At 40.6% G+C, this 12,491-nt stretch overlaps 1 protein-coding gene across 7 annotated transcripts in view; it reads right to left on the reverse strand.

The window, feature by feature from the left end:
- The window catches only part of OSBPL1A (oxysterol binding protein like 1A), a 185,867-nt gene that overhangs the window by 12,268 nt on the left and 161,108 nt on the right, over positions 1-12,491 (reverse strand). For all 7 annotated transcript variants that reach the window (XM_073631484.1, XM_073631486.1, XM_073631485.1 and 4 more), the window contains 5 exons: positions 6,550-6,684; positions 4,952-5,049; positions 2,571-2,753; positions 308-415; positions 137-226 (listed from right to left, as the gene is read on the reverse strand). In XM_073631484.1, coding sequence (XP_073487585.1) covers positions 137-226; positions 308-415; positions 2,571-2,753; positions 4,952-5,049; positions 6,550-6,684 — 614 coding nt within the window. The remainder of the gene's footprint in view (positions 1-136; positions 227-307; positions 416-2,570; positions 2,754-4,951; positions 5,050-6,549; positions 6,685-12,491) is intronic.

The following is a 12,491-nucleotide window of genomic DNA, read 5'->3' on the forward strand; positions in this document are numbered from 1 at the left end:
TGCAATAAATATATTGGGAGTTAAAAAAAGTAAAAAAAAATAAAATAACCGTATCTAGGTTATATGTTACTAAAAATAATATAGAGAATATAAACATTATGCTACACATTGCCTTAAACAGAATCTGTGAACATACCTTTTATCTTGGACGTATCCTTCCACTTTGTGCAATTCTTTCCCAAACAGACCACAAGGTTTAAAATTTAAAATGCACTTATCACCAGTTCTGCAAACAAATTGCTAAATTAATATCCATTCTTCTTTAGTATTGGAAGGCAGTGCATGGGTAATGGTCCAAACTACTTACTTGTGATTAGTGATTTCCATATTACCATACTGTTCAATCCACAGTTTGCCAACAATGATATTATGTACACAGCAAGTTGGGTTTGTCCAGGTATAGGATTCATTGTGCCTACGAAAAGGAAACAGGACTACAGTATTTTTAGGAAATGCATGTGAAAGTAATCAGCAAACTGTAAATACTTCTATTGCTGTGTTAATGTATTAGGAACTTTATTTTGATGTAGACTATTACATATGCTGGCTCTTCTTTTTCCTTAATTTTGCTGTACCAGGTTATCCTTTGCCAACATTCAGGGCTGAGTGGACTCAGAGGTAGAGGACATGGTTGCCTTAGAACTGAATTTGTGGTGGAAGGTGGTGGAGGATCTGAGGCTGCATTTCTACCTTGCCTGTTCTCTCACTATAATCTTTTTTTTATTCTAAGGGGCCTATTTAGAAAAGTTTTCACAGAAGATCCACACAACTTTCACCTAAGATTCACACATTTTCTAATTGGCCTCAACTGAAAAAAAATTTGTGTCTCTTGGATGACAGTTGTGTGAAAAAATGTATACTTTCGTTTTTACTGCTACTCTACTCACCCTACTATCACCGTAATTAAACTTATATTTCCTCTATGAACTAGCTTAGGGATCATCTAGTAGTAAAAAAGCCAATAATTAAAACACTTTCGGTCAAGAAAGAAACATCCGACATTGTTTTCTCACTGTCCCCGTCTTCTTGTCACTCACACCCCTCAAAAAATTGCTTGTATGAGCATTGATACAGGTAGTGACTAGGGCTGGGGAAAAAATTGATTTAAATCTTGAATCGAGTTCAGAGGTCAAATCGATTCAAAATGTAAGTAAATCGATTTTTTTAGATTTTTTTTTTTTCACCGCACCGGTCCTGAGGCGCTGCGGGAATGAGTTGTTAGGCGAGGCCGCTGCTTTGGCCAGACACCGCGGACTAGGCCGAAGCCGCGGTCTAGTCTAAAAAGCTCATGCCCGCAGCGCCTCAGGACCGGCGCGGTTTAAAAAAAAAAAAAAAACTCGATTCGAATCGTGAATCGAGTTTTTTTTAAGAGAATCGAAGATTTTTTTTTTTTTTTAAGAAAATCTCCCAGCCCTAGTAGTGACAACACACAATCTCCCCAGTGGGGTTACAAAAAAAAAAAACCTAAAAAGAAACTAACTCTTGGCTCACATAAAGTAGGCTGAATGAGGCTAGATGTCATTCAACCCAAGAGAGTGGGTAAGTATTGTAACAAGTTACTTTTTATTAAAAACCCTGCAGCATAGGCGTGCGCAGGGGGTGTGCCGGTTGTGCCTGGGCACACCCTAATCACTATGTGCAGTGCCCCTACTGCCCAGGCTTCCCCCCGTGTGGCCCACTTAAAGCCCAGTACCAATCTGATGTTAGTACAGCAATGTCCCCTGCTGTTCTATTGTGTCCCCCTGTCAGAATTGTGTATTCTGCCCCCCCTGTCAGAACATGCTAGTCAGCTCTCAGCCATTGGTCGGGAGTCGGTCGGCAGACCTTTTTTGGTCATGAACCTTTGACAGAAGCCAGCCAAACGACTGGCTTTTGTTGGACCGGCTGCAAAACACACGTGTCGAAGGTCAGCCGGTTTCTACTGAACTGGCCGACATTCAGCTCGTGTGTACCAGACTTTAGAGTGTCTAACTGTCCTTGTTAATTGTTTGATTTATTTTATACCACCGAGAATAGAAAGAAAGCCGACTCACAGTTTTGACTTCACTTTTAAAAGTAGAACTCAAGCCAAGAATAACAAGATAAAAATGAACAACCCATTAATAGTAACAAAATAATGATACATTTAAAGATAAAATACCAGCTTTTGTCGCAGTATTACTATTCAATCCAAACAATTCCCTCACGGTACTTTTTTCTGCTGCTATATGTCCTCATTCTGATTGCCAGCTTAATTCAACCCACTTTCTCTGACCATAGATTGTCCTGGATCTGCCCTGGCCTACGACTGAACATTGAAAGGAGAAACAGCCCAGTGATAAGCTCATCTTTCTATCACTGCCTTTTCCTCCTATCAGCACATGAGCTGATTGGCTTCTTGTACTGCTTCTTCCTCTCATGCTCTGCTGTAAAGGGGCTGCAAGAGGATAATACCAGGTCAACTTTAAGTACTTACACTGCTTGCATTTAAATATAAATTTAATCATGTATTAATGATTACAGAGCTGCATTTGCATTAGTTTAGGTCTTTAACATGTGCCTAACACTTAGCTTTAAACAAATCTACTTACTTGAGAAGTTCCAATGTGATTATTCCTTTGGGTTCTGCTTCAACACTCTTTCCCCAGAACTTGAGTTTAGGGTATATTGATCCATGAAAAACAAAGTCACCGTTAAGGCCTTCAGCATGGAAAGCGCTAATTGGTGGGTGGTGGCTGACTTGTTCAGAAATTAGTCTAAAGCCAAGATCCTCACTAAAATACAAAAAACATACAAATGATATCACAATGCAAAAAGGCAATCACTTGGGTGTTTCAGATAAAAGGGCCGTGCTTGGCACCCCCTTTTAGAATACTTAGAGGTTGATTTACTAAAAGCAAATGGACTCTTCACTTTGCAATGAAAGGTGTACTTTGCAAAATATTGCTTATTGAATGGGGTGAAGCTCTGCTGACCTCCATTATTCAATCATATGCAAGGAAAAATTAAGAGTTTTTTTCAAATTTTCCTTGCATGTGATTGGGAATTCTGTTTAAAGTGAAATTTCCCCACATTTACAAAACTCTAGGGGAAATTGCAAAGTGAACAGCCTATTTGCCTTTAGTAAACCCACCCCTTTGTGTAAAAAAACCCCCAAAAAACACCACATTTTTGCCTATATTAATTAGACGAAAGATCAGCAGAGCAGTTCAACAATGAAGGGGCAACTGTAGACACTTTAAATAAATACACAAATCAAATATATATTTATCAGTGTTGTATTTGGAGTGTTCTGTTTTAAACAACAAGTAATGTTCTTTAAAGTTGTAAATCTTTGGGAGAAATGGAGTGACATGGTGATGTTCCTGTGTGATCATGATACCTGCAAGACTTTATGCCCTACGTAATTTGACAGGCCAGTGACCCAATTACGCATTCATAAGCGTTGGTACCAGGAATGAGAACTAAGCTGTGCAGAACAGTCATTGCAGGGTCTGCAGAAGCTCACATTCACACATAGCATTCTAAGTACACATAACCCAAGGATATGTAAATAAAGTCCATAATTATTATCTTGAATGTATTACCCTTCAAACATAATTCTACCACTAGAAAAGCAGGCTGATTGAGAATATTAGAATGCAATATTATTAAGCACATTACAAACAGATACCACATGATTATTACCATTATATTATTATACAGAATTTATATAGCGTCAACAGTTTACGCAGCGCTTTACAATATAAAAGGTAGACAATATAGTTACAATACAATACAATACAATACAATACAAGAGGATTAAGAGGAGCCTGCTCAGAAGACCTTACAATCTAATAGGGTGGGGCAGGTGGTACAAAAGGTTGTAACTGTGAAGAATGAGCTGATGGAAGTGGTAAAAGATTTGTTGGAGGTGTGATAGGCTTCCCTGAATAGATGAGTTTTCAGGGATTGCCTGAAGGCAGCTAGAGTAGGAAATAGCCAGACAGGTTGAGTTAGAGAGTTCCAGGGGTTGGGAGAAGCTCTGGAGACGAGCATGGGAGGAGGAGACAAGGGAGCTTGAGAGTAGGAGGCCTTGAGAGGAGCGCAGAGGACGATTTGGAGACAAGATAGAAGGAGGCCTTGAGAGGAGCAGAGAGGACGGTTTGGGTGATATTTGGTGATAAGATTGGTGATGTAGCTCGGGGCAGAGTTGTGAATGGCTGTGTATGTTGTGGTTAGTATTTTGAATTTAATTCGCTGGGCGATTGGGAGCCAGTGTAGGGGTTGGAGGAGAGGGTTGGCAGACACTGAGCAGTTGGCAAGGTGGATAAGTCTGGCAGCAGCATTCATGATAGACTAAATAGGAGCCTATGGAGAGGTAGTTCAATGAGAAGGGAGTTGCAATAGTCAAGGCGAGAGATAACAAGGGAGTAAATGAGGAGCTTGGTGGTTTCATTTGTTAAAAAGGGGCAAATTTTAGAGATGTCTCGGAGGTGAAGTCTACAAGCTTTTGACAACGATTGGATTTGGGGCTGAAAGGACAGGTTAGAGTCTAGGATTACACCTAGTACCCTGGCATAAGGGGAGGGATTGATGGTTACATTATTGATTTTGATGGAAAAGTCATGGAGGGGGGCACAGGCAGGGTGGGAATATTACCAGCTCGGTTTTAGAGATTTCGTTTAAGGAAGTGGTGCGACATCCATGCTGATATATCAGTTAGTAATGCGAGAGGAAACTAAAGGAGTGAGGTGAGGAGCAGACCTAGATTTGGGTGTCATCCGCTTATAGATGGTATTGGAAGCTGTGGGCGGTTATCAAGTGACCAAGGGAGGAGGTGTAGATAGAGATAGAACATGATATATTTCTATGTGACATTAGGATATTAAAGCAGACACTGGACTGGTTACTGTAGGGAACAAAGACTAGACTCTCAGAGTTACTAGTGAAGTTAAACTGCTATTGGTCATGGTGTGAAAATTTTTCTTACCGCACTAGCTCAAATGTTTCCCCGAGGAGAGGATTGAAAGGTTTCCCTGTGCGTTCCCATTGCGATGCAACTGCTGAAACTGCAAAGGCAGCAACACACTGTAAGAAAGATGAAAAACGTGAAAATACTAAATGATGCCTGATGTAAAAGAGGCATTTAGGTCAGATAGTATGAATATCAATACTGTACACTGAGCATGTCTGCATTTATAGTAACTTTTATTGCAAACAGAAAACATCCTTTGCGCTCATTGCAATGTCATGTTTCAGGATAATTAGCTATTCTAGTGCAAGGAAAACCAAAATAATGACAATGTATTAAGTGGTTGTAATGGTAAGCTGGGTGACTGTTTTCACTAAGTATACAAAAGCCTGAAATTCATACAAGCTCCGGCTTTTCCATACTTGGATTAAATTGGTTTTATAGTTGAAAAAATGCTTAGGTTAGAACTGACAAGAACATTTTTGGGGGGCAGTGTTGATCATCACAATTGTCTGTTATCAGTTACAATCTATGGGTTGTATAGGATTTTACTGATATTAAACTACATCTACAGCAAGGGGGGGGGGGGGGGGTGTTGTAGACCTCTTTTAGAATTCTGCCAGGCCTCCGTACTGAAATGGTCGCTGCTTGCACCCAATAAATGTACCCGTTTCTCAATCTGTCAGAGACTATTCTTGCTCTATGCACTTCCTCCCTGGTCACTGCATCTGTCACACAGACAAGCGCCTATATATCTTGTAGTGAAGCGTGCAGAGCCTGATGGGAAATTAAGAGACTAATGCATCGGGTCTACCTTGCTATTAATTAACAGCATACAGCAGTGGAAGGATCCATAGCCGCTATTTAGTCCAAACTGATGGGGAGCTAATCTTTCAGTTGCCCATCAGGCTCTGCCCACCAAATAGGCGTAGAGGTCATGGGGACTAGTTCCCTATCAGGTCTGCCACTTCTGCTTCATGAAATCATCCCCCCCCCCCCCCCCCCCCCCCCAGGTGTTTTATGTGTACTGCACTGCAATGAGGAGTTACCATAGTCCATAGTTCTATTAAACAAGATCAAATGTGAACTTTTTCCATACTTCACCACTCTTGTAAAATAAACACAACAGTATTAAAGGAAATCTGTGTTATAAGCAATATGAAGTCTGCTATTGCTAACATTCCAATATTAGCTGCCTGACTGTCTCCGGCTTCTCAGTAAGTATTAGTTCTTGTGCATATGCAATATATCCAGGAAACTAGCATTTCTGAAGATGATCAGATGTGGCAGTTCATACATTTCTCCCATATTTCTTTAAAATAACCATTTGTAATACACACAATGGCTCCTGAATATAAATGAAAAGGACTAGACAAAAGATATCTCCCATGGGACTTTGTTGCAGCTGAAAGGACAAGCCAGATTTAGCAGATACCTGCCAACTGCGCCCTATGCGCTTTTACCACAAAACACAGAATAAAAGCAAATCAACCCATTTTTATATGTTCCAGTCTCTTTATTATAGACAAAAATGTTAAAAATATTATTCAGGTTTTGTGTCCCCAATAAGAGTCAAATATTACTAAAAAACAATTATTCAATTATTCAGAAATCACCTGCATTCGTTCCACAGGGTCAGAGCAGCAGTTTGCTTTATGAATGAGGTATGTGTGTTCCATGTATTCTGAGAGGCGTTGTAGAAAGCTCAGCGGCTCATTGAATATAACAGGCATTGTGCTTTTTGATAATTCCTGTTTGGCGCAAGGAAAGAACAAAGATACTATTAATGTCATTACATGTGTGCCAATTGTTAAAAGTTGTATTTTATATTAGGATCTCATACTTTATCAGACATTACTGGAAAGTCTAAAAAAAAAAAAAAAGAAAAGAAAAAGGACTACCGCACTAAGAAATCCTGCACAGTCATGAAATAAAAAAATAAAATAAATAAAAAGTTCACCTTTTTTTTTAACAAGATGTATGGGGTATATAAAAAACACTCACCTTCACACTGCAGCATCGGTCTGATGCTATCCCCACCAGCTCTAAACCCAAGAAATGATCGAGTACATGACTGCTGATCGCTTAGCTCTTATGCCCGTACGCACGTGTTGCCTTGTGAGTTTATGTGGAATCTCCAGTAGCAACTGGGAATATTTGTGTATAGATATATAGTTTTGGATAAGAAATAATAGGGTGTATGTGATAGTGTTTCAGTAGAGGGTTAATTTAGCTAGATGTAAATATGTGTAACAATGACTTGTAGTATGCGAGAAGAATGTACTGTGGAGACGCTCGGCTGTTTACCTATTTTTAATATTCAAAGGGCCAGGAAGAGATACCCATCTGAAGTGTGTATTTGTTACCGGGCCAAATTCATTAGCTCGATAAAGGCCTTTGTATTCCTCTGTGCTAATCAAACATTTGTCCATTTCAAAGGGGGTGTTGAGAGGATGAGAATATTTCTTTCATCTGTTCAGGAAAGGAGGTTTTGCCCTGGCTAATGCCATGCATAAGTTAAGTGCCCCTTTCAAGAGAGGTGATGACCTTCACCTTATTCTCTTCAAACAACTTATCACTAGCTCATTACCTCAACAAGAGGAAGTTGCCCAAATTAGGAGATACGCCTGGTGGGAGTAGAGGGCTAACAGAATACCCAATCAGAGTGGCCCTATTCAATTCAATGAGAGATGGGCCTATAAGAAGGAATCCCAAAGAGAGTGGTAGAGAGATGAAAACTGACCTGGGCCCAGGAATATTAATATAGGTAATTATCAGAGCATCTCCCAGCACTTAAAAGGTATACCTGCTTGTCATGTTTGTTTGTTTACCATTTGTATTGTGATGAATATACTTCGTCTTCTTGTACTATAACCTAATATTTTCTCCCTTAAGACTATAGATATTGTCTGTGTATTAGGTAGACTTTTAACGCTACTTTAATAAATGTTATTATATTAAAGCTTTCACTTCTGGTCATAAGAACTCTTATTTAACCAACCTCATATCTTATGGTTAATAATTCATAAATATACATTTAGAACATTAACACACGATTGGACTTTCCGACAACAAAACTGTGGATTTTTGTTCGAAGTTTGTTGGCTCAAACTGGTCTTGCATACACACGGTCACACAAATGTTGGCTAACAATTACAAACGTAGTGACGTACGGCGAGCCGATAAAAAGGAAATTCAATAGTCATGCGCCACCCTTTGGGCTCCTTCTGCTAATGTTGTGTTTGGTGAGCATCGATTCTGAGCATGCGTGGACTTTTGTGCGACGGACTAGTGTACACATGATCGGAACATCCGACAACAAAATTTGTTGGTGGAAAATTTGAGAACCTGCTAGCCAACATTTGTTGGTGGAAAGTCCGACAACAAATGTTTGATGGAGCATACACATGGTCGGACTTTCCGCCAACAAGCTCACATCCAACATTTGCTGTCGGAAAATCCGATCGTGTGTATGGGACATAAGTCTTCTTAGAGCAGACTGACTACTGTCAATCACTGCTCTCTGCTCTGCCACCCCCTCCAGCGCTCACTAGAGTGGGCAGCAAGGTGGATCCCAACAATATGGTTTGGATCCTTCCAGAGCACGGAGCTACCCATACTTCTTTTTTAAGACCAAAAATGGTTATGGTCTGTGCTTTGTGACTGGCCCAGCGGTGGAGGAAGGAGGAGGGGAGCAAACTTCTGGGGGAACCTTGACGCATCTCGCCATAGTGAGGTCTCCCAGAAAAGGTCTGTCAAAACCAGGTATCCGTTCTCTCCCACCCCCCCAAAAGGTGCCATTTTCTTGATTCTTCTCCTAAGGTCTCCATTACAGTAGCATACACGATTACTATTACTATATATAAGGTCACCCTGACAGAGAACCCCACTATTTTCATCAACTGCTGCCCAACAGAGCTTACCCTGTAGAATACCTGCAAGATCCAGACCTTAAAAGGAGAAGCACAACCAAAGTTCGCTTAGCTGTACTTCTGTGGATCACAGGAGTGCAGTTTCTTCTACACTCCTGTGATGTGTTTTCAGGGACCATTCCCCGCCGGGAGAACACAGTAGCTCAGCAGGAGGGATTCCCCCATCAACACAGTGTTAGATCGAGTGAGTGAAAGAAAATTGTACCATCTATGGCTGGTTTAAGGTTCTACAAAGACAGTGAGAGGTTGCAATATCCTGCCTACCCTACTTATGCAATTAATGACCAAGCATATCTTATATCTTCTGCTTACACATTAACAGCAGAGATTCAAGATCATTAGACTATAGGCAGCCCAGAATCTGAAGTCTAACACAACTCTTGATGGGCAGTAGTGGACTTTAAGCACCACTTTTGAATCCTCCCCCACCACCACTTTTTTTTTTTGCAGTTCTTGGCACATTTCCATATACAATCCCTTCCTGACTTTTTTTTTTTTAATTCACGCTCCCATATTCCACGAGAATGCTAGAACTGATTTCCATGCTTCAAGTAACTGTCAGGACTATAAACCAATAAATTTGCCTGACTATCCATAACCAACATTACAGGCTACCGTGTGGGAATCACAACTGATAATTCAATGCGAGAGCTGTGCGTCAATCTTCCTACGCACAGAACCCAATAGGCTCTTAAATATAACTTTTATTCGTACATAGCTAAAAATAAGGTATGTTGGCAAAAATGTTAAAATCATGAACCTACAGGTAGATTTTACCCTGCATGCCCTGATAATATAAAGCACATCAAAAAGTGAGCCCCCAACCCCAAAACTCAACATGTTTCACCGATAAAAGGCCTTTGACAGGAGTGAAAAAAAGTGTAATTTTAAAATTACCGTAAGTGTGCTCGAACACAAAACATGTGCAATACCCCTAACCAGATTTTTTTATCCCATGCAACCACCTGTAGGTTCATGATTTTTTACATTTTTGCCAACATACGTTATTTTTAGCTATGTATGAATAAAAGTTTTATTAACTGTCAAAACTGCCAACACATTTCAAGAAACCATCAAACCGCTGAAGAGACCCCTGACAATCGAGTTGCACAAAATGATAATTGTACAGGTTGACTACTTATTGTAAAACTAGCCAAAGTTAAAAAATGGAAGAATGACTTTTCACTTTCAGGTTGCTAAAAGACCTATTGGTACAGGAGAAGCACAGACAATCCCATTGAACAGTTGGGGAATAAAGCCATAAATGCAACATACTTTAGCTTTTGTGATGCCCTTAATTTTGGTATAGCTCTTAGTTATAGCCCAACTCCTGCCTATTATTAAATTTACCAGTTAGGTCAATTGTCTAGAGCAGGGGTCTCCAAACTTTTTAGACAAAAGGCCAGGTTACTGTTCTTAAGACCTTAGGAGCACCGGACTTTGGCCAGTGGAAGAAAATATCCTGAAGTCAGTGGGAGTAAATAAATAATGGTTTGACTGTCAGTGGGAATAAATTACATTAAATTAAATAGTTAGATTAAATAGTTTTCCATCATTGGTATTGTTGGGAGAAATTATGCCAGTTGTAGGTATAAGTGGAAGAAATAGAGCCCCATCCCCAGTGCCAGTGAGAGGAATAGTTCCCCATCATTGGTGTCAGTGGGAGGAATAGTGCCTGAAGGGCCAGATAAAGGCAAGCAAAAAGCCACATTCAGCCCGTGGGCCGCAGTTTGGAGACCAGTGGTCTAGAGGGTAAAGGAATTAGTTACAAATACTTTCCCTAACAAGGGAACAGAGGGGTGAAGATTAAGGTAAGTTTTAGTTAACACTGATGTTAGCCAAACAAATATATGATATTTCCTTGAAATTGTTGCCGGGGGTGTTTAGAATTGAAAACTGAAGCGGAGTATTTACTGGAATTTTTGAGAGATACAAGGAAGTTTGCCTACCTCTCTAGCATCTACCGAAAACGGATATATACTAAAGGTTTACAGTGTATAAAACAAAGACATTTTTAGCGTTGCTAGTATTTATTTTAGTGGTGCATTTAAATGAACTTTTTCATCAACATGTGCCACCAGCGATCATGCCTTAATATTCTTCAGAAAGATTCTTCCAGGGACATTGTAGACAACAGGTCTAATAGAAGGTTAGTCTGGTCTGTGGCTGTCTTGGTAAGTGTGCACTGAATAAATGACGTGGTCAAAATAAAACGAAAAACTTTTTTCTGAGGTTAGCAAAATGAGGTTTACATTTTTTTGCTACTGGTGTTAATGACAAGGCACATTCATTCTACCTGCAAAATTAGATATTATTGATATGTAATAGGTGAACTGTCTAGGCTTAGAGATAGTAATAAAGGCAGTGGTGATATGACTGGTTACAGTGCTACATCTGTCTCATTCCTAAATGGTAAATTAACTTTGAACCACAAGGGCTTTGAACCATCCAATATGCTTTTACCCTGTGGTGCTCTCTGCAGGATTTTCATGGGCAGAGTGGGTCACATTAGGAATGCAGTCTCACAACATGGGCAGGAACTGCAAGTTTATTGTGACTCAATACATTCTTCTGCCCAAGTGTCAGACTTTTTGATGGACTAGACTGAATTCATCACTTTGCACTGGACATACAGGGGGTTATTTACGAAAGGCAAATCCACTTTGCACTACAAGTGCAAACTACAAGTGCAAAGTGCACTTGACATTGCACTAAAAGTGCACTTGGAAGTGCAGTCGCTGTAGATCCGAGGGGGACATGCAAGGAAAATAAACAGCATTTTAGCTTGCACATGATTGGATGATAAAATCAGCAGAGCTTCCCCTCATTTCAGATCTACCCGTCTGATTTACTGCGATTGCACTTTCAAGTTGTCAATTTATAGATATTCACACACGGTATGAGCATACTTAGAATTTCCCCACAAAACACATTCTGGTTCTCCTCCCGATTATGGGGACACCACAGGTGTGAAACCTTTTCAGCGCTTGGACTGATCATGTACTAGACATCAGTATTCCTGATTGTTGCCACATCAGACTAATGCTGCCAACAACAATTTTTCCTGATGACCACCACACCAGTCCAGTTTGTGCCAGCAACAGTGTTCCATATTACTGCTAAACCATTTGCAGTGTCATCAGACCAGTGTATGCCAAGAACAGTGTTCCTGATCTCTGCTACCCAAGTACCAGTGTCGCCAGACCAATAAGTCAGCAACAGTGTTCCTGATCGCTGCCTCACCAGTGTCACCAGACCAGTGTAAGTCAAGAACCATAACCCTGACCCCTGCTACACCATTCCCAGTGTCCCCAGACCAATGTAAGCTGACAACATTGTTCCCGATTGCTGCCACACCGGTGAAAATGGTGCCAGGCTAGTGCAGTCAGCAACAAGGTTTCTGATGGTTGGCCACACCAGTGCCAGTGTCACCAGAGCCAGTGCAGCAGTGTCCCCGATTGCCACCACATCAGTACAGTGTCACAAAAGCCAATGCAGCCATCAGTGTTCCTGATCACCGCCACACCAGTGCAGTGTTACCTCTGCCTGCTGCCTGTAGTGACCCCTGCCTGTTATTGACCATGTTTCTGCCTGCTGTCTAAACCAATCTTTGCCTGTCACCTGTA

This window comes from Aquarana catesbeiana, linkage group LG05 (assembly GCF_042186555.1).
Source record: "Aquarana catesbeiana isolate 2022-GZ linkage group LG05, ASM4218655v1, whole genome shotgun sequence".
In the NCBI taxonomy this organism is placed as follows: Eukaryota; Metazoa; Chordata; class Amphibia; order Anura; family Ranidae; genus Aquarana; species Aquarana catesbeiana.